The 20,138-nt window shown below is 38.2% G+C and overlaps 1 protein-coding gene across 2 annotated transcripts in view; it reads left to right on the plus strand.

Moving 5' to 3' along the window:
• Window positions 1–20,138, plus strand: part of LOC311077688 (B-cell receptor CD22-like) — a 271,893-nt gene that overhangs the window by 201,820 nt on the left and 49,935 nt on the right. Inside the window, exons 5-10 of one of the 2 annotated variants that reach the window (XM_084106275.1) lie at window positions 3,395–3,649; window positions 3,761–4,003; window positions 4,091–4,181; window positions 4,326–4,371; window positions 4,680–4,930; window positions 5,183–5,549. In XM_084106275.1, coding sequence (XP_083962401.1) covers window positions 3,395–3,649; window positions 3,761–4,003; window positions 4,091–4,181; window positions 4,326–4,371; window positions 4,680–4,930; window positions 5,183–5,240 — 944 coding nt within the window. In that variant the 3' untranslated portion in view covers window positions 5,241–5,549. Of the gene's footprint in view, window positions 1–3,394; window positions 3,650–3,760; window positions 4,004–4,090; window positions 4,182–4,325; window positions 4,372–4,679; window positions 4,931–5,182; window positions 5,550–15,408; window positions 15,500–15,614; window positions 15,661–16,298; window positions 16,326–20,138 lie in introns of those variants that run through there. The other variant, XM_084106273.1, reaches the window with a different exon arrangement.

The following is a 20,138-nucleotide window of genomic DNA, read 5'->3' on the forward strand; positions in this document are numbered from 1 at the left end:
TACATAACGTTACAAGTTAGACTTACAGCTACCGTTCTGTCTGTCACATACGAGCATAACGTTACATCTTTACGATTATACTGTCACATACGAGCATACATCTTTACGATACTGTCACATACGAGCATAAATCTTTATGATTATATTTAACTAATGACAATTAGTACATTTTTTAAATACATAATTACTTATCAAAATATCTCTCATGATGCATAAACATAATTAACAGAAAAAAACTTACTGTGTACGTCTCGTCGGAAGCTCATTGAAGCAGCCTACGTTTCTGCTGAATTCAGCTTATCTGGCAACCTCGAGTCAGGGGGGAGGGGGAGGGGATACACCGCTCTACAGTATTTTTAAAGTGATTGCAGTACCAGTTTTGGCCACAATCCTACATACAGTTCCTTTAAAGGTGGGGTATGTGATTCTCTTTTTTGTCCATTTTTTCAAAATTTCTTGAAATCCTATTCCTAACCCACTTACAGCCACTGAGTTAGAAGCACTGAAATGAAAATTAAGCAATTTAATCATCTGTGGAACGGGCAGGACTCAAAAAACTCCAGCCAATCAAATCCAAGACCACCTAGAATCATTGGACAGTAAGTTTGTCAATCAAGCGGTCGTACCATACCCCCCCCTTCTAGGCGTCGGGGGCACTGGCGTATCAGTATCCCAAGAGGCAGTCAGTTCATCAGTCTTTTATACTCCTTGTTTACAACAGGCATTTGGTTGACACTCCTCCAAAGTTTCCCAGATCCTTCTCCAGGCAGGTGCAAGCGGTCCACCTCTTCATGTCCTTGAACTCCAGTAAACTCAACTAAGATGGCTGAGTTCATTTAAAGTTCTAGGAGTCCTCTAGCGCACACACATAATCGCACTTTTCTGCTCCTCTCAACATGGGTTGGCACAGTCACATATACATACATAACCAATTACTGTACATCTATGCCAAAACAATATAAGCCATCTTTTACGAACAAAATAAATAACAACATTGAATGCAATGCATTATATCCAATACATTGGCTAAATATGTGTAACAAAAAGGCATCTACAATAAACAAGGAGGCAGGTAATTGCATTTTCTTGATATTATACAACAGTTGATAAAGAAGTCATACGGTCGGTTTGCTGGACGAACAGATTGTTCGATAACTCAGTTAACTTCATTAAAAGTTATCTCATATAATCGATCTGTAATAAGACTATTGATATATTAATGACGAACCATAACTCATTGTGTTGATCATTCATATACACAATCGATCTATTTTCACTTCGATAATTTAATGTAACTGTAATATGCGATATATATGAATCATATTCCTGATTAATTATTAAAATTCCCTATATTTCATTTGAGCTAATATTAATGCAGTATTAATGCGGTTACACTGTAATTGTTAGTTTCCATAGTTGTTAAAGGCAGGGTAGGTAGGATTTATTAAAAATTAAAGATCCAAATTTGTTAAAACTTTCTATATATATCAATACATAATTAAAATGTAAGAACTCTGAAAAAAAGAGTATAAAAATCAAGTGACTCTAGACCGTATAATCTGTATTAAACACAGCTCATTATTTCGATTCGGGACGAATCAAAGGATTGGCTTAGGCGACTGTCACTCTCTCGCAACCATGGCAACCACCCTTTTGCCACACAGCACCTACCCACTTGCGCGCGACCGTTTGATTTGAGGAGTGCGAGAGGCACGGAACCTGATCACACCTCCGTCCAGTAGATGGCGGTAATGCACTATGTTTGCAAGCTGCCAATAAAATCTATCGAAGAAGAAGAAGAAGGCACTGAACCTAGGAATACCAAAACAATGGCAGAGAAAGAGCAATCTAAATTTACAGTACCGGCATATGCAGTTAGTGAAGGCAAACCAGGCAAAAAAATGCCCCTTCCCCTCCGCTTGTCTCAGGTAAATAATGCGTCCTCTAGCTCAGCGGTCGGAGTCGCGCGTTCATGTGTTTTGGGGACGTGGCTTTGGAAGAAGCACAGAAATGAGGGGGTGGAGTGAATGGAAATAATGAGATGTCTTTAAAACAGTCGTGAGAGGTCTACAGACACTCGATTTTGATACTTTCTTTTTCAGAGTACTTACATTTTAATTATGTATTGATATGTACATAAAGTTTAAACAAATTTGAAAAATAAATTTTTTAGACCATTTCTACCTACCCTGCCTTTAATTAGTTAAACACCTGTTCTCTGTTCTGTTGATTATCCTCTCTTGTGTATATTTAATCCTTCAGTTCATTGAGTTCTTTTTCTGGTATTGTCTATGTTTTAATGTAAATGTGTTCTCCTGACTTTCTCCCTGACTATTATACAGTATATATATAAGGGCTGGAGCCTATCCCAGTTTCTTAGGCCAGAGGCAGGGGAAAGCTCCCTGGACAGATGACCAGTCCATCACAGGGCTCTCACACACACACACAGGCAATTTTTGACTGTCCAATGCACCTAACCTGCATGTCTTTGGACTGTGTGTGTGACCCCTCCACCCGGGTCCTACTCGCCCCACTCTGTGCGGGCCTCAAACCCTCAGAGGAGTGAGGTTTAGTCGCACACGACAACTAGCTGGCCTTCGTTACATGTGGTGTGGGGGAAACCGTAGTACCCCGGAAGAAACCCACGCTGACACAGGAGAACATGCAAACTGAAAGGACTCCTGCTGTGAGGCAACAGAGCTGACCAATGAGTCCCTGTGCCGCCCGGATTCATGGATAAGGACTGTTTATTTCTACAAATCTCCTGCGTCGTGCGCTTACTTGTGATGAAAAGTCTGATTAATTTCCGCGAGCCGGTTCATTCGGACAGCTGGTTTAAAAAAACTATTAGTCTGTTCCATACGTCATCAAGCAATGATGGCACTACGCCATCCTCGGTAATCCTCTGCAGACTTCAACAGTGGGGTCTTTTTGAGTGGCACATGCTACTTTGTCTTGTGTGTTTTGCGTAATTAACTGGAACTAAAGTTCGATTCAGCTTGATTAATGAACCGGCTCGACTGGTTACTTCCTACTGGCTCAAAAGAACAATTCATTCAAGAACAGAACATCACTAGCGCTTTATACAGCCACACCTAACAATTATATTACTAACTACAATTGTTGTCATGTAATTTGGAATCAGTAACCGACTATAGTTTGTAAGTAATCTATCCAGCACTGATTTACTGATTATCACACACACAGAAAAAAGTGTTTTTTTTTTTTTTTCATTTTGGATATTTCTTAATAAGTGACATGACCTTCTGACTCAAGGATCCATGGATTCATGTTGTTTATGCTAAATTCTGCCCCTACCATCTGTATGTAAGAACAGAAATAGAAGTGCTTTGGTGGGGCGAGTGACGGGTGATACTATATGTTTCTCCTGTAGATCCTCCAGTGAAACCTGTGATCTACATCAGTCCATCTGGTGTAATAGTGGAGGGAGATTCAGTGACTCTGAACTGCATCAGTGACTCAAACCCTCCTGCAGAAATCAGCTGGTTTAAAGGAAGAACGATTGTAGGATCTGGAGGAATCTTCAGCATCTCAAAGATCAGCTCTGATAACAGTGGAGAATACAAGTGCAAGTCCATCAATGAACATGGAGAGAAATACTCTGATAATGTGACTTTAAACGTCATGTGTGAGTTAATGATAGAACATAAGATGCAAATTCTGTTTTGATTAATTTGGTTCATATTAGTCATTTTAAAAATGTGTCAGAGGTCTTAAATAATCTGATAATTGTTATTAGACCCACCCAGGAACGTCTCAGTGTTGATAAGTGGATCTGGTGTAATAGTGGAGGGAGATTCAGTGACTCTGAACTGCATCAGTGACTCAAACCCTCCTGCTCTGAACTTCAGCTGGTTTAAGGAGAATGAAACCTCAGCTGTTGGATCTGGACAGAGTTTCAGTGCACTACAGAGTGGACGCTTCTACTGTCAGGCTCACAATCAACATGGATCTCAGAGATCAGACGCTGTAACTGTCACTGGTGAAGCTTTTCTTTTATAAAGGGTTCAAGACAGTTATAGTATGAAGCTTTGAGACTTAATCTGAACTCAAATTTTTCATCTTTCAGTAAATCGTGGTCACGGCTGGCTCGTCTGGTTGGGGATCACAGCATGTTTAGGATTCTTCATCGTCATCGTCATCGTCGTTCTGTTTATAATGTAAGTTTGAATAAAATTCTCAATTACAGTGAGTGTATGAATGTAATTCACTTTCAGACTAGTGCAGGTGGAAATGCCTCATGTAATGTGAGTAGTAATGAATCTTTAAAATGCAGCTTACAAGTTTAATGTCTGTTAAATCAGGAGAAAACGAAGAGGTGCTAAAGCTGAAGACCTCACTGAAAAACAGGTAAATCTTCCAGACACAACATGTGAAGAGTCTAGTTAGACGGGGCCATTCACACAAAACGTGAGAGACAAGTCAGTGGAACGAGAGACAAAAAACCCCAGAAAGTCTAGAGATGTGTTTTTAAAAGTTTATCGCATTTTTATTTCAGTGCCGTATTTCTAACGGTCACACACATCGGTCTAGCACGAGTTTACATAGAAAAACAATGGAAAAGTAGTGCACTGAAATGGGAAAACGTGTTCTGTGTGAACAGCCTTTAAATGTGAATGATAAATAATATATATATATATTTTTTTTTTCCGTTTCAGGACAATCTGTACTCTACCGTAACAGAGAGAGACGTTCATGTTTCTGAATCAGCCGATTGTGATGACGCTCAGTACGCCAGTGTTACTTCCAGCAAACCCAGAAGAGACGGAAATGCTCCTGAATGCAGAGATACTGAGGAGATCCAGTACGCAACTGTCCAACATCACAGAAAGACAGAGACGAAGAGAGCAGAGGAGAACGAAAGCCACTACGGCAATATCAGGATTCGTCAGCCTGATTCTGTCCTGAGGTGAGAAGGACGAGCTTAAAGAGACAGTTCACGCAAAAATGAAAATGCTGTCATCATTTACTCTACCTTAAGTTGTTCCAAACCTGTATGACTTTCTTTCTTCTTTAAATTTAAGTTCTTTAAATCTGGATATTTTTTTCTTAATAACTTTGTGTCCCACTGATGTTTCAGAAACATCTGAATTGTTTAATGAATTTCATCATCATGTATTCTGATACATAACATGATTGTTGTTTTATTTGATGTTTTTAGGCTATCAAATGTGCAGACTGTGGAAGAGGCGTCTGTGATCTACAGCTGTGTCAAATGAGTAAATGAGACCATCATGAAGACAAAGGCCAAAACAATTAACAATATTCTGAGAGTAGGGCTGTCAATTTAGCATGCTAATTCACTCAGTTATTTATTATTCATTAAATCAGGTGAATACAGTGTCTGTGGTCTTTTTCTCATTACAAGAGCAGAATACAAAGGAAAGAGCCAAAGAACCAACAACACATGTTTAGTGAGACTAAACACATTTTGTGATGTCACTGCTTGGCAATTTGTTTGTTAAAGTCATTTGAACTTTTGACTTCATGTGTTTTCTGTAAGCAAATAAAAAGACTGTATCAATTTGACCAAATTTAAGCTTGTGTGTGGTCATTTCTGGGTCATTGTAGACCTAAGCTCAGAATAACCTACTATATGTGATAGCTGGGTTAATATTAATATTTGGGCTATTCTAACAAACTAGCAACAGTGGATACAATTAAAGCTTTGATGAACACCTCAGTCTATTATGGCGCTTTTCCATTACCAGTACCAGCTCAACTCGACTCGACTCGACTCGACTCGGCTCGGCTCGCCTTGCTTTTCGCTCCGTTTTCCATTGCAGATAGTACCTCCACAATAGTACCTGGTCGTCATAGCGACGCCGCAGGAAACTGCCGTGATTTAATCTTTTACGCGAGACGCGCGAGACACACCCGCTACCTGCACACACAGGACAATGGAGGAAATCGAGTGTATGCTGTTTTTGGATGTTTTGGTTTTTGTTTTTGCTGTTTTTTATTCAGGATACTCCGTCTGGCGCGTGCAATGATGACGCAGGGAATAGTGACGATTCTCTCTGACCAATCAGCAGTCTGCCATGTTTTCACGTCACATTTTAGTATCGCCTCAGCTCTAGTAGTGGGAAGTTCGGATCATTTTACTGACTCGGATCTTTGAGTCTCGTTCAGCAAAATGAACGAATCTTTTTTCGAGTCATTTCGTTCATTTCAGCATAATATAAATAAAATGGCATGTTAAATATCCCAACACATCTAGTAGGCTACTTACGAAAATGTTGATTACATTTGTAAAAAGAATAAAAATAAACTGGTAATGCAGCCAAGGCCAAATTATAAGAAACCGAAATGTTTTATTAATTGATTAGTTGTTGGAGTCTGACTCTGTTAGTTCACCTCACCTCCTGATCCAAGACTTTCTTTCCTTTGCAACTTCATATTTATCACGTTTGTTCTCCTCCTCTCGTGTCTCGAGACGTTAGTTGTCGACTCGTCAGTGTCTGACCCTGATCTGTCTGCTGGGCCGTGCCGTGTGTGATAATACAGCAGGGCCGGAAACAGAAACGATTAGTTCATCTTTCGAGTCTCGAGTTCGGGTTCGGGTGCGAGTCTTTCGTTCTTCCGTCAGTCCCATAGAGGCTATGCTGTCAGTATCGGAAAGATAAATGATTAGTTCATCTTTCGAGTCTTCGTGTTCGGGTCGTTCGTTCTTCAAGCCACAAACCCATAGCACTATGCAGAAACAGAAATGATTAGTTCATTTTTTTCGAGTCTTCGGCTTTGAGTCCTTCGTTCTTTTGTCACGTGACCGCTGGTATCTCGCATCAAATACAACATTAGATTCGTATTATTGACTGCGTCTGAATGTATATTGTTTTATATTTAGGAATGAAATTACAAAATATGTGCAATAAACATTATCTGAAAAATAAAAGTTCCATCTTATTGCCCCTGTCCGTCTCTTTTCTAAATGTTTCTTGTGCATCTGTGGTGTGTTTTATTTTTATTACTATTGTTGTTGTTGCTTCTATTGTAATATATTATTATATTATAATAATAACAATATATATATATATATATATATATATATATACATTAATTGTAGGCTAATATAGGCCTATAAGCTATGTTACAAAGGTGTAGGTTTCAAACTTTAGGTGACAAAAAAAAAATCACTAAAATAACACTAAAAAACATAGTGAATGACTCAAAAATAGGCATGAATCCAAAATACATAACACTTCATTTCAATTTTTTAAACTGATTTTTATTAATTAATAACACAAGAACAACAAAATCACAACAACTCAATAGAGAAAAATAAATTGCAGTTGATTCAAAATTAGTAATAGTCTAATTGAATTGGAATTTGTGAAGTTAGACTTGAATAGTCAAAATATTATAATATATTATAATTAATAATATAATGTCTATGATATTAACTGAAAATTATAATCCACTGTAAACAAGTCTCATCAAAGTGGTTTCGCTATCATACGGATAAAGCTTTGCATTAACCAACTCTTAAATATTCAATGTTACAGAAAATAATCTTCATGACAAAAATTCACAAATATAGCCTATACATTTGAGAACAGAAACGCATCACGTAACTGTAAAAGTAAAAAAAAAACAAAAACAAAAAAACAACGCGCTTGTTTGTAAAAAGGTTGTGAATTAGTATTTAATACGGTGACAAGTCACGTGACAAAAGAACGAAGGACTCAAACCCGAAGACTCGAGAGCTCGAGAGATGAACTAATCTTTTCTCTTTCCGGTACTGACAGCATAGCCTCTATGGGACTGACAGGAAGAACGAAAGACTCAGACCCGAACCCGAAGACTCGATAGATGAACTAATCATTTCTGTTTCCGGCCCAGCAGACAGATCAGAGTCAGACACAGACGAGTCACTGACGAGTCACTAACCCATATGTTGCGTAATGCGCATGCGCGGTCAACACAAAATGAACGAATCACTCTCTGAGACAACCCGGTAGTCCCGAGTCATATTAAAGATTCGTTCAAAATGAACGAATCATTCATGAACGACACATCACTACTCAGCTCGCTCAGAACCTTATTCTGGATGAGGTCATTTCCTGTCTCACCCACCTCTACTGGCCACCACTTCCTGTCGCTATTCTTTTCACCAATAAACTGAAGGCAAAAATTATCTTGAGGATGTCAAAATACAACTTGTCTGTCTGCGGTCAAAGTGTCGACATCCAGTCTTACTCAATATAAGTTCCTATCTTGAGTGTCTTGCTCAATAATTCTTCAGAAAATGTTTCCAGGACAAAAGGCTATAAAAACTAAGTTTAAAAACCCACTTTTATTTGTATTCTATATGAACATCCCCTCACTTTTAAAATGTGGAAATTCAAGTTAAACTGTAAATACGTCCTATATGTTAATAAATCTTTGTACATGACCTATCAAAGTGGTGGACAAGAAAGAGGAAGAAACACTTTTTGTGTGTGCGAGTATTTTAAAACGAACAGTGTGTAACCATGAGAAATTCATCAGTTCAACGCCGGCTGGAGAGACTCACCAGAACACGGTAAGAGTTACGCTGGTTACTGTGTGAATATAGTCAGATTAATACTGTTGTAGAAACCACTGACCACCTAATCAATTGGAAATATTCTCAGTGAAATATTATTTATGGAAATGCTTGTAAAGCTAAAGATGTTTTTTATAATGCTCATTGTGTGTGTTATACCTGTGGTCCCTATCCTGGTCTTTGAGGACCCCCAATACTGCACATGTTTGATGTCTCTCTTATCTGACAAACCCATCTAAGCCTTGGAGCCTTTAATAACGAGCTGATGAACTGAATTAGGTGTGCTTGATTAAGGAGACATCTAAAATGCTGGGGATCGTCCAGGATTAGGAACAACTGTGTGATTCTGTATTATTGTTCTTGTAGTGACGTCACTGATAATGGCTCCTCCTCTTCCTCTGGTGTTTCTGCTCATGATTCACAGTGAGTCGCTCCTGATGGAGAATATTTTAATGTTCTTTAGTCAATCATCAAAGTCTTTCTTTTGTTCAATCATGAGTCCGGCAGCACCCTGTTAAAACCCCTTTCACAAACAAATTTTGTGAAAAAAAAAAAAGAATGCAAATAAAGTAAAAAATAAAGACAGTCAGAGCTAAATTAAAAAGAATAATAACTTTAGATAAATGTTTAAATTATTCTCACTGAAATTAATGTACAATATAAATATGTGCATCAATAATGATTATATTAATGTTTTTGCAATATCAGAATTCTACAAAAAGAAAAAGAATGTAATGAACATGAGGGGTCAATGATTATGAAACCATCGTTTTTATATGAACTATCCCTTTAATGTGTGTTTCAGGAGTTTGTAGCAAGTTGGATGATTGGAGTGTGAGTTACAGTCCTTCACACATCTGTGCACTAAAGGACTCAACAGTGATAATGAGCTGCACTTATAAATACCCTACTGGACTTCAGATCATGAAAGTGTTCTGGACCAAAAAAAGTATAGATCCTCCAGATCTGTCTGAGGACCCTGAATACAGTCAGAGGCTTCAGTATCTGGGAGATAAACAGCAGAACTGCACCGTCAGACTGAGTCATGTGACACTGAAGGATTCACACATGTACTATTTCAGATTCATCACTGATAAAGATGGTGCAAGCTGGTTTGGTAACCCAGGAGTGACTCTTAATATCACAGGTGACTTTGATGAGGTTTATCTCTTCTTCTGTGCATTATGTTGAATAATAATCAGTGTATGACAGCAGCACTAGATATAATGTGTGTGTTGTGTTCAGATCTTCAGGTGGAGTCTCCTGAGAGAGTGACAGAGGGAGATTCAGTCACTCTGAGATGTAAAAGCAGCTGCGCTCTGACTGACAGAGCAACATTCATCTGGTACAGAAACTCACAGCCATTAACTGAGAGAAGAGACAGAAACAATGAACTCCTGCTGCAGTCAGTCAGAAGAGAGTATTCAGGCAGATATAGCTGTGCTGTAGACGGACACACTCACATCTCTCCTGCTGTTCAGCTCAATGTCATGTGTGAGTATGTTTTTTAAAGTTTTCTTTCCAAAGCCAGTAGAGTTCACTCGTCCCTCCTTTTCTTTAAAAATGATAGTAATTGGGGCTAATATTTAAAACATTTAAATGCTCACTGTTTTAATAGTACAGCAACATGAACAATATATGTGATTTTAACATTTTATGTTATATTCAGTTATATTCAATTTTACAACTCCCATGTCATGACAACGCCACACCATAAACACAAAACACTAAAACAGCTGTTCAAATAATGGTTTAAACACCTTTAAAGCTCAAATAATGCACATATTTGAACAAAATACTGATTGTAAATGCTTTTATGAAATAATAAGATTCACATTTATGCCTTTAAATCTTCCAAACTTAGCCTCATTCACTTCTATTGTAACATTTTTTTCTCTTTTTTAAAGCTACACTGTGTAAGATTTTCTTCCATCTAGTGATGAAATTGTATATGACTACCAACTGAATATTACTTTCTAGCCCCTCCCATTCCGAAGGCGTTTTAAAGGTTGTATCAGCAATTTCAGGCCCAAAAAAGGCCCAAACATAAATGTCACATTCATCTAATCTTTCCTAACGATTCACTAGCTGCCCGTCCCATAAGCAAAAAATCACGTCTCTGTAGGCAGCCTAGGCTCTGAGATCTGCACACAAAAACAATTGGGTTCACCAACCACTCAAAACCAAAATAAATAGTGTTCCAACCAATCACCGACAGGGGGAGGGTGTTGTGAGGTTTTGTGCTCGTGAAGTCGGAGAACAGATATCAGAAACCTGATATTTTGGCGCGGGATTCAATTCTAAAGTATAAAGACAGTAGCAGTCGGAACTCTGGTGTACTTTGGACTGAGCGGGCGGCCTGACTGACAATAGCCCACTCCCGACATCTTTTGACAGCGTATCCTCACTTCATTCTGTCTGACCACTTGTACACCTAGCTCTGAGGAGCTGTTTGGTACTGAAACCATTGTCAGTCAACAGCATTCCTTTTTTGCAAGGATGTTTGAAATAGTTTGGCATAAAATAGCCTACTTCATTTGTCAGTAGGGCAATATGGTTTTCGTTGATGTTGCTTAGAAATTTGAGTGATAGGCTTTGTCCTATTTAATTTATGTTATTTATATTTCATTAATTTTTTCTGTGACATTTTTTTCTCTGCTGACAGTACAATGTTAAAATAATATTTATATTGACACGAACACAATTTTTGTATAGCATTTATAAGGCTACTTAATCTCTCTCTTTCCGTTAGAGACATTTGAATGTGAGATTCTGGAAACAAGATCTAAATTTTGTGGACCCGTCAGGTCGGGAAATAAAGCGGGTGAACACAGAGTGTATTTTAAGCGGTTGCTGAATAAAACCTTGTGGGAGCGGGATGGAAAAAACAGTCCCACACAGACCTCCTTAAACCTTAGGTGTGTATGTGTGTGTCCCAAATAAATAATAAAAAAAGTAATAAAGTTCAAAAGTCGGACTGTAAGCAAATGCTATTCACACCCTTATTAAAATGGCTGTAATCTGTTACCACAATAGTACTTGATCTGTTTAAAATGATTTCATTGATATATGCCTAAGGTGAAAATTAAATTAAATGCCTAAATTAAAAATCTAAATTAAAATTTGTCTAATCCAGTAATTCATTTTTTCTATTTTTTGATCTGAGCACACAATCAGAAAATCCGTCGTTATTCGTTTTTTCATTTTATTTCATTAAATAAATAATGGAAAAACAAGTTGTTTTTCATTTTTTTATTTTTGGTTTTAATTTGAAAAAACGATTGTACGAATGATACACTGACCCATCATATTCCACGATTATAGGCCTACTGCGGGCGCAAACAGACAAAGAAACACCAGAATAACCATTTTTGTAGCAATTTTTAATGTCGTCTTTCGTCTTTTAAATTGGAAATAAAGACAATGTTGCTTGACAAAAGATTGGATAGCCTATAGGCTACTAGAGACTTCATTACGAGTATTTAATTTGTATCCATAGGCCTGCTCCGTGTAGCTGGCCCGCCATCTACTGGCTAAAAAAAATATTGTCCCGCGGCCAAAGTTACTTGCCGACCCCTGGTGTAGGCTATATTCCTTCTTACATAGGCCTAATTTGTAATTTGAAATAAAACATTTCTATTTTAAAAATGTTGTTGTTGCTCATTAGTTCTTTAGGAGGTAAGGCTGTGGTCTAAGCTAAAAGTGATATACATGTAGAGTTTTTTCCTTTTTTGGAGCGAGCGGGGGGCGATTTGAGTGGATTGCGTTGAGCGCTGAGCGATAATGAGCGGAGCGGCCTGATGTAGCTTTGAGCGGGGGAGCGGAGGGGTGATTTGCCTGTTGCGTTGTTGTTTTAATTCTCTCTTTCGCTTCCTTGACGACTCTGCTACATGTCCTCGAGAATAGGAATGATCCTCCATCTTCAACAGGCTTTCAAATCTGCCGACAGTCACGAGTAATCTCCCCCTCGCATTCGTCACGGTGACACCAAGTGTAAAAGCGCGAAAGGCGAAGCTTGGTATGTCCCTCTTTGGCTAATGTATTTTCAAGATGGAGGCGCAACATGGCTGCCGTCATTCGAGCGACTCGCTCATATGTATTCTGAATGGCAGATTCTACGCTTACGAGAATACTTGATTAGTTGGTGGAAGTAATTACACATGAATGAGCACATATCATTTTGAAAGAACAAAGTGTTTTTGCTAAGAATCAACTTTAAAAAAATACACAGTGTAGCTTTAAAGAAAAGAAAACAAAAATACAATACTTTTGTTGTGTAATCAGTATTATGCAACAAAGTAAAAAAAAAACAAAACTGTTGCATAATACAGTCAGAGCTGGGTAGTAACTGATTATATGTATTTATACCAAGCATATCTTATTCAAATTAATGTGATAAACAAGGCAATGTGTGTAATGTAATAGATTACTGTTAGGGTTATGTTTAATTTAGTTTTTTTTTTTTGGGGGGGGTTCTGATCCTGTTTATATGAGTTGCCTGAAATTGTTAGTTTCCATAGTTGTTAATTAGTCAAACACCTGTTCTCTGTTCTGTTGATTATCCTCCCTTGTGTATATTTAATCCTTCAGTTCATTCAGTTCTTTTTCTGGTATTGTCTATGTTTTAATGTAAATGTGTTCTCCCGAGTTTCTCCCTGGCTATTATATATATATATATATATATATATATATATATATATATATATATATATATATTTATTAATGTGTATATATATATATATATATATATATATATATATATATATATATATGGGCTGGAGCCTATCCCAGTTTCTTAGGCCAGTGGCAGGGGAAAGCTCCCTGGACAGATGACCAGTCCATCACAGGGCTCTCTCACACACACAGGCAATTTTTGACTGTCCAATGCACATAACCTGCATGGTCTTTGGACTGTGTGTGACCCCTCCACCCGTGTCCTACTCGCCCTGCTCTGTGCGGGCCTCGAACCCTAGTCTCCAGCGTGAGAGTCAGGCGCTCTAACAAGGAGGCTAAAGACTGCAGCTTCTAACGTCTGTCGCAAGAGCGCCTATTGAGCATGAACTAAAGTTTGATTCAGTTTGATTAATGAACCGGCTCGACTGGTTACTTCCTACCGGCTCAAAAGAACAATTCGTTCAAGAACCAAACATCACTACAGCCACACCTAACAATTATATTTACTTACTACTTTTTCATGTAATTTGGAATCAGTAACCGACTATAGTTTGTAAGTAATCTATCCATCACTGATTTACTGACTACCACACACACAGAAAAAAGTGTGGTTTTTTTCGTTTTGGATATTTCTTAATAAGTGACATGACCTTTTGACTCAAGGATCCATGGATTCATGTTGTTTATGCTAAATTCTGCCCCTACCATCTGTATGTAAGAACAGAAATAGAAGTGTTTTGGTGGGGCGAGTGACGGGTGATACTATATGTTTCTCCTGTAGATCCTCCAGTGAAACCTGAGATCTTCATCAGTCCAGCTTGTGTAATAGTGGAGGGAGATTTAGTGACTCTGAACTGCATCAGTGACTCAAACCCTCCTGCAGAAATCAGCTGGATTAAAGGAGGAACGATTGTAGGATCTGGAAGAACCTACAGCATCTCAAAGATCAGCTCTGATGACAGTGGAGAATACAAGTGCAAGTCCATCAATGAACATGGAGAGAAATACTCTGATGCTGTGACTTTAAACGTCATGTGTGAGTTCATGATAAAACATAACATGCACATTTTCTGTTTTTATAAATTCAGTCCATATTAGTAATTTAAAATATTTGTAATTCAATTTATTATTAATAATAATAATAATAATAATAATAATTGTTATTAGACCCTCCCAGGAGCATCTCAGTGTCCATCAGTCAAGACAGTTATAGGGCCCTATTTTAACGATCTGAAACGCAAGTGTCAAAGCGCAAAGCGCAAGTAACTTTGTGGGCGGGTCTTGGCGCTGTTGCTATTTTCCCAGCGGGATAAATGACTCTTGCGCCCGACGCAAATCTAAAATGGGTTGGTCTGAAGTAGCTTCATTATTCATAGGTGTGGTTTGGGCGTAACGTGAAATAAACCAATCAGAGCGTCATCTCACATTCCCTTTAAGAGCAGACGCGCTTTGTTCTAAAGCGGATTCCTATTATAACGGCGGATTTGCCAGACGCGCGCCAGGAGCGGTTCACAGCCAAGGAGAGCAACGCTCTCGTCAGGGACGTTGGGGATGGAGAAACCCACCCAAATTAACTTCGGTTAAAAAGGTGTATGATAATATGGGTAAATGTGTAAGCTAGATGTATGCTTTTATAATAAATTGTCTATCTATCTATCTATCTATCTATCTATTTATCTATCTATCTATCTATCTATCTATCTATCTATCTATCTATCTATCTATCTATCTATCTATCATAATAATGTATGATTTGCAAAAATGAAAACTGCTGCTTCTGTGTAGATGAGAGAATCAAAGTGTATGCGCGTTGTGCACACGCTACATTGATTATGGCCAAGCATGCGCCCTTAAAATAGCATATGAATAACATGCACAACGCGCCACTGACTTTAAACTATTTTTTCCTGGTTAGTGGCGCAATTGTTTTCTAAACCTGCAAAATAGCATGAAGGAACGTTTGCGCCGGAACACGCCTCCTTTTTTGCGCTGAACCGCCCAGGGAGCGCAAGTTCATTCGGTAGTTTAGCGACGTGCTTCTGTGGAGGGAAAAGCGCGCTTTGCGCGGGTGCAGAATAGGAATGATACATGCGTCGGTGTACAAAGTCAATTGCGCTGGGTGCAAGATAGGGCCCATAGTGTCATTCTAGTTTGTAGATTTAATTATGATATTCTCCCTCTTTCAGATCATCATGGTGCTGGTTGGCCCGTCTGGGTAGTGATCACAGTGGCATGTGCAATATTCACTATCATGATCACCATCATACTGTATACAATGTAAATAAATATGTATCAACAAAGAGTAATATAATTTGCTATTAGACTAATGCAAAAGTACTTTTGAATTGTACACAAAACAATGAAATGGCTTGTTTCCGTTTCTTTTTAACAGTCAGAAGAAAAGGATAAACTGTAGATCTGCAATACACGAGTATGAGGTAAGATGGCCAAAACCACAGAATGATACTAATAAATCAATAACAGCTTCTTTGTACATGTAGAACACACATATTGTCACGTACTGCTCTGAGACACGAAGGTCGAGGATCCAAATGCAGTTTATTTGAACAGAGGGTAATCCAAAGACGTAATCCAGAAAACAGGCAAGAGGTCAAAAAAGACAGTAATCAGTCCAAACAATAACAGGGTCACAGGGGTCACAGGGTCACAGGGACACAGGGTCACAGGGGTCACAGGGACACAGGCAAAAAGGAAACTGGACAGGCAGAGATCAAAAGACAGAACGCTCAGAATTGCAGTACAAACACTAAACAAGACTTTGCAGAGAATGAATGTTAAAACCAGGCTATTATAGGGTGAGTAAACAAGGTAATGAGACAGAGGTGAATGTGATAATGGATGAGAGTCTGAACTAAGGATTATGGGGAATGTTGTGGATATATATACACACACTCAGGATTTGTACATGGTTTTATGAGTAGAGACTATGGAGTGATTACACTTTTGATCGTCATGGCAGCAATTTAAAATCTTTTACATTCATTTTTTTTTCTTCAAAATTTAAAATGGTGATAATCATTTCTCTCTGATTTCACTTCTCTCTGTTTCCCTGTAGAGCGATCCCAGAACTGATCCCAGAACTGATCCCAGAACTGATCCCAGAACTGATCCCAGTGAAGGCACATATACAGGTCTTGACCTCAAGTCCAGATCATCTGACCTCTACGACACACTCACAGTAAGAGAAATATCAAAAACTACATGTACAAAAGAGTTTGTTCATTCAAAAGTCAGATAATCAATAATCAGTGTGTTTTCCCCATAGACTGTCCATCCCAGACCTGCTGTTCACCAGTCGGGCTCTTCTGAATATGAGAATCTGTCTGTAAGTTTCTCAAGTCTTCTCAATTTCATTTTTTTTTTTTTTAAATGTCCTCAGTAGTCAATCAACTAGTCAGATACTAAACAGTCTTTTCTTTCTGCTACGAGATGGATTATACGAGTCGATTCACTGACAGAAATATATATTTTTTTTTTTCTGAGATTATTTGTACCATTTGTAGTGTTGATTTATGTAAATGTGTGTCTTATTTCTGTTGTAGCCACAGCAAGACGCCACAGTAAGATGAAGCACAAGCTAAACTTTACTCAGCTTTTGTCCCATCGCTGGACACATCCACATCACAACTACTGGTGAAAAATGAAACGCATCTTCAGAGTTTCCATTCTGCAGAAAGTAATGGATTATATTCATGTGACATTAATAAACAGTCAATGTGTAATTAATAAATGAGTTTAGAGTTGTTTCTGTAATATTTTATATATTTGATCTGTGTATTAAAGAGTCCATGTGACAGATTTTTCTCTTTATTCCTTTTCAAATAAAACATTAAATGATAAAAAGGTACAAAGACTCAACATTCTGTTTAAAATCTTTTCAAAGTGTATATTAAACTGGCCAAGTCACGTGATTTCAGAAAATGAGGCTTTGTTAGGTCATATACGATGTCAAATGAAATCAATATTGGCGTTTTCAAGATGCCGAGAGCTTCGCGACAAACTTCAACTTGACAGAGACACGCTCTTGCAAGTGCTTTATTAGACAGGTGAGCAAATGTACATAAAACTAATCAATGTTATATAGCTCAACATCATGAAATGTTAGAATATGATCAGTATATATTAATATTGATCTAGCTTGCTGCTAGTCTCATACAGCCAACCAACTAACACATAGAACAACATTATAACCTTCAACACACTCAAATACAGTTTAGTATGATAGTGTAGACCAAGTGAAACAGCGCTGTGTTACCTTACTAGTTTAATTTGTTAAATAAACTGATTAGTGTGAATAGCTGGTAGTTCGCAGGTAATATAAAAGTATAAAATAATATAAAAATCAACTAATATAAAAATAGCAGGTAAAATAAAAGTCCTCCGCATTCTTTTATATCCCCAGGACTCGTGTGTCGCTCATATCTGTCTCTCATTAGCAATCGAGCCCTACTTCAAACCACAGTCACAGTCAATGTATTCACTCATCCATAAACATTTCCCAATAAACATTATTAGATCCATCGGCATGTAGCAACAATGACATCTGCTTTTCACATTAAGTGAATCATGTGATGTCGAACACATCGTCTTTGTCCTTAGGAAAACAGCGCTGGTTAATAATTCCCCACGGGGCAATTTAGCAGCGCCCGTGTGGCTGGTATCCCCCCAGTTCAGCATGACCTTCCCCCCGACTTTACAGCCTCGTGACATTCCAACAGACGCACACACACAAAACACACTCGGGACTTTGAAACAGACATTTCCACACATGTGATCCAATAGCAATGTTGATATGTATTCCTGTGTTTCTCAAGTGTTGTCACTGGCCATAACGGAAACACTGACAATTTTATTGTGTGTTTAATCCAACGTTATTTGTGTGTAATGATGCATATGAATGTAACCTTATGTTCTCCTACCCTGTCATCCTTTTATCCTTTACCTGCCATTCTTGGTATCTGTCTGACCGTCCTGTTTTAATTCAACCAGTCACACATAGGAGATTACAGTAAAATGTATTGTTCTGGTGTACAATCTTAAGAGGAAATATGAATTCTTTCTCTCATAAGACATATGGTCAAGGGAGGCGTGTCTTCTTTACACAAATAAACTTTTTCCCGCTTCAGATAAGAAGATCTGATTGGCTGTTGTCTCAAAGAGAGGGCGTAAACAGAGGTCTGTTAAAAGGCAGAGACCCCCACTTCTCGCACTCTCTCTCATCTCCGGCTCTTGCTCTGACCTCCTCTTCTCCACGCGCAGCGCTGCTCCTCCCAACGGAACCAGCTGGACAGGCCTTGCCTTGGCCTCTGGGACGCATGCCACGCGTCATGTAGGAGCTGCCCTGCCGTCTTTTGCAACTAAGCTCATCCCTGCCTTTCCCCCTCCACAAGGGAAATGATCTGAACTTTCTCGGTAACGTTAAATTCAAGTGAGCCTTACATCGTCTTGCGAAACGACACCGGAAGACGACGCTAGACGCAAACCAGCCGGACCCGTGCACACGCGCGTCCTTTTCCAGCATCCCACTGAAAGAGTACAAAATCGTGCAAGTAATTTTGATCTCTCTGTAAAGCTGATTTCAGGTGTCTAGCTCTTAGGTCTGTGAATTAAGTTACCCTCTTTTCTCTTCTCTCGATATCCTTCCTTTTTTCCTTTCTTTCTTTCATTCATCCTGATCACGTATGTTCTTGTTTGGTTAAATGTTTGTGTTGTTTTTATTGTTTGCATTTTTATGTACGTTTATATTTGTAGCTCATATAATCTTTAGTTTTACATTTATTAAAATCCATTTATACTTTTAACTGTCTCTGTGTTTGAAACCCCACCTTATAAAGTCAATGAAACAAAAAGATCTAATTAAGCTACAAGCTCGATATTATAGACTACATTGAGTAGTTTTAATTAATAAACTCAGAAAGTTTGATGTTCGTGGCCAGAAGATAAAACTTTCTTGGAGTTTGTAAAGGGATACCCCTCCTTAACTGTGATAATCTCACATTTATTCGCTGGACGAATGACTGATGACCAGACCAGTTACAGAACAAGGTAATCTCGATAATTGATAAAATAAATGTACATGCGATTTCTGAATTATTATGACCATGAGTTATAATTATTAATATTTCCAAAATTCCCTATATCCTTGAGCTAATTCACATTTACCCCGAGACGTTTATGCTGCAGGCATGACGACAAGTTCCCTGATTCCACGCTCATTCACTGCGTCATCAATCTACGCCTTTGTTATTGTTTTGAAGAGGTTAGTGACTCCTAGTGGCGAAAAACTACATATTGTACCTTTAACAAAAGGCTGTATCAATTAATTCAGTAAACTTAATATTTTTTATTTTATTTAGTGAAAACAACACAAAAACTTGTGATGCTGACAGAGGTTGGATTATCGTAGCTGTCAGAGGAATCTAGGGTTTTGATGAGGCTGTTGATGAGGATTCAGTGATCAATAGTGTGATAGATCGCCTCTTCTTGAGCAGAATCCGCTGTTAAACTCTGATACACGTGACTCCGTCTACTGGCGTTCAGTTCTGTGTAGATCTGATCTTGTGTTTGTGCTGAAACAACATCTGTGTAGGAGTGTGTGTCGACCGCTTCTGTGTTTGTGTAATCCAGGTTTATGGGTCTGTAAAATTCCTCTTTATCATGTTGAGCTTTGGATGAGTCTGGAAGCCTTATTCTCTGGTAGTCATCCTATATAAAATAAATAAATATAACTTATAAATTTAAGCAGATAATGGCTAATATATAATATAATATATAATATACATTGCCTAAGAGTCTATGATTGGATCATTATCACAGTGATTATTATGTTTCTAGCATTTTATATGTTTGGCAACAGTTCTTCTAACCCTAACTGATGGAGTGTGTGGTTTTCATT

The sequence above is a fragment of the Abramis brama genome (assembly GCF_963993115.1).
Source record: "Abramis brama genome assembly, chromosome: 2".
Classification (NCBI taxonomy): domain Eukaryota; kingdom Metazoa; phylum Chordata; class Actinopteri; order Cypriniformes; family Leuciscidae; genus Abramis; species Abramis brama.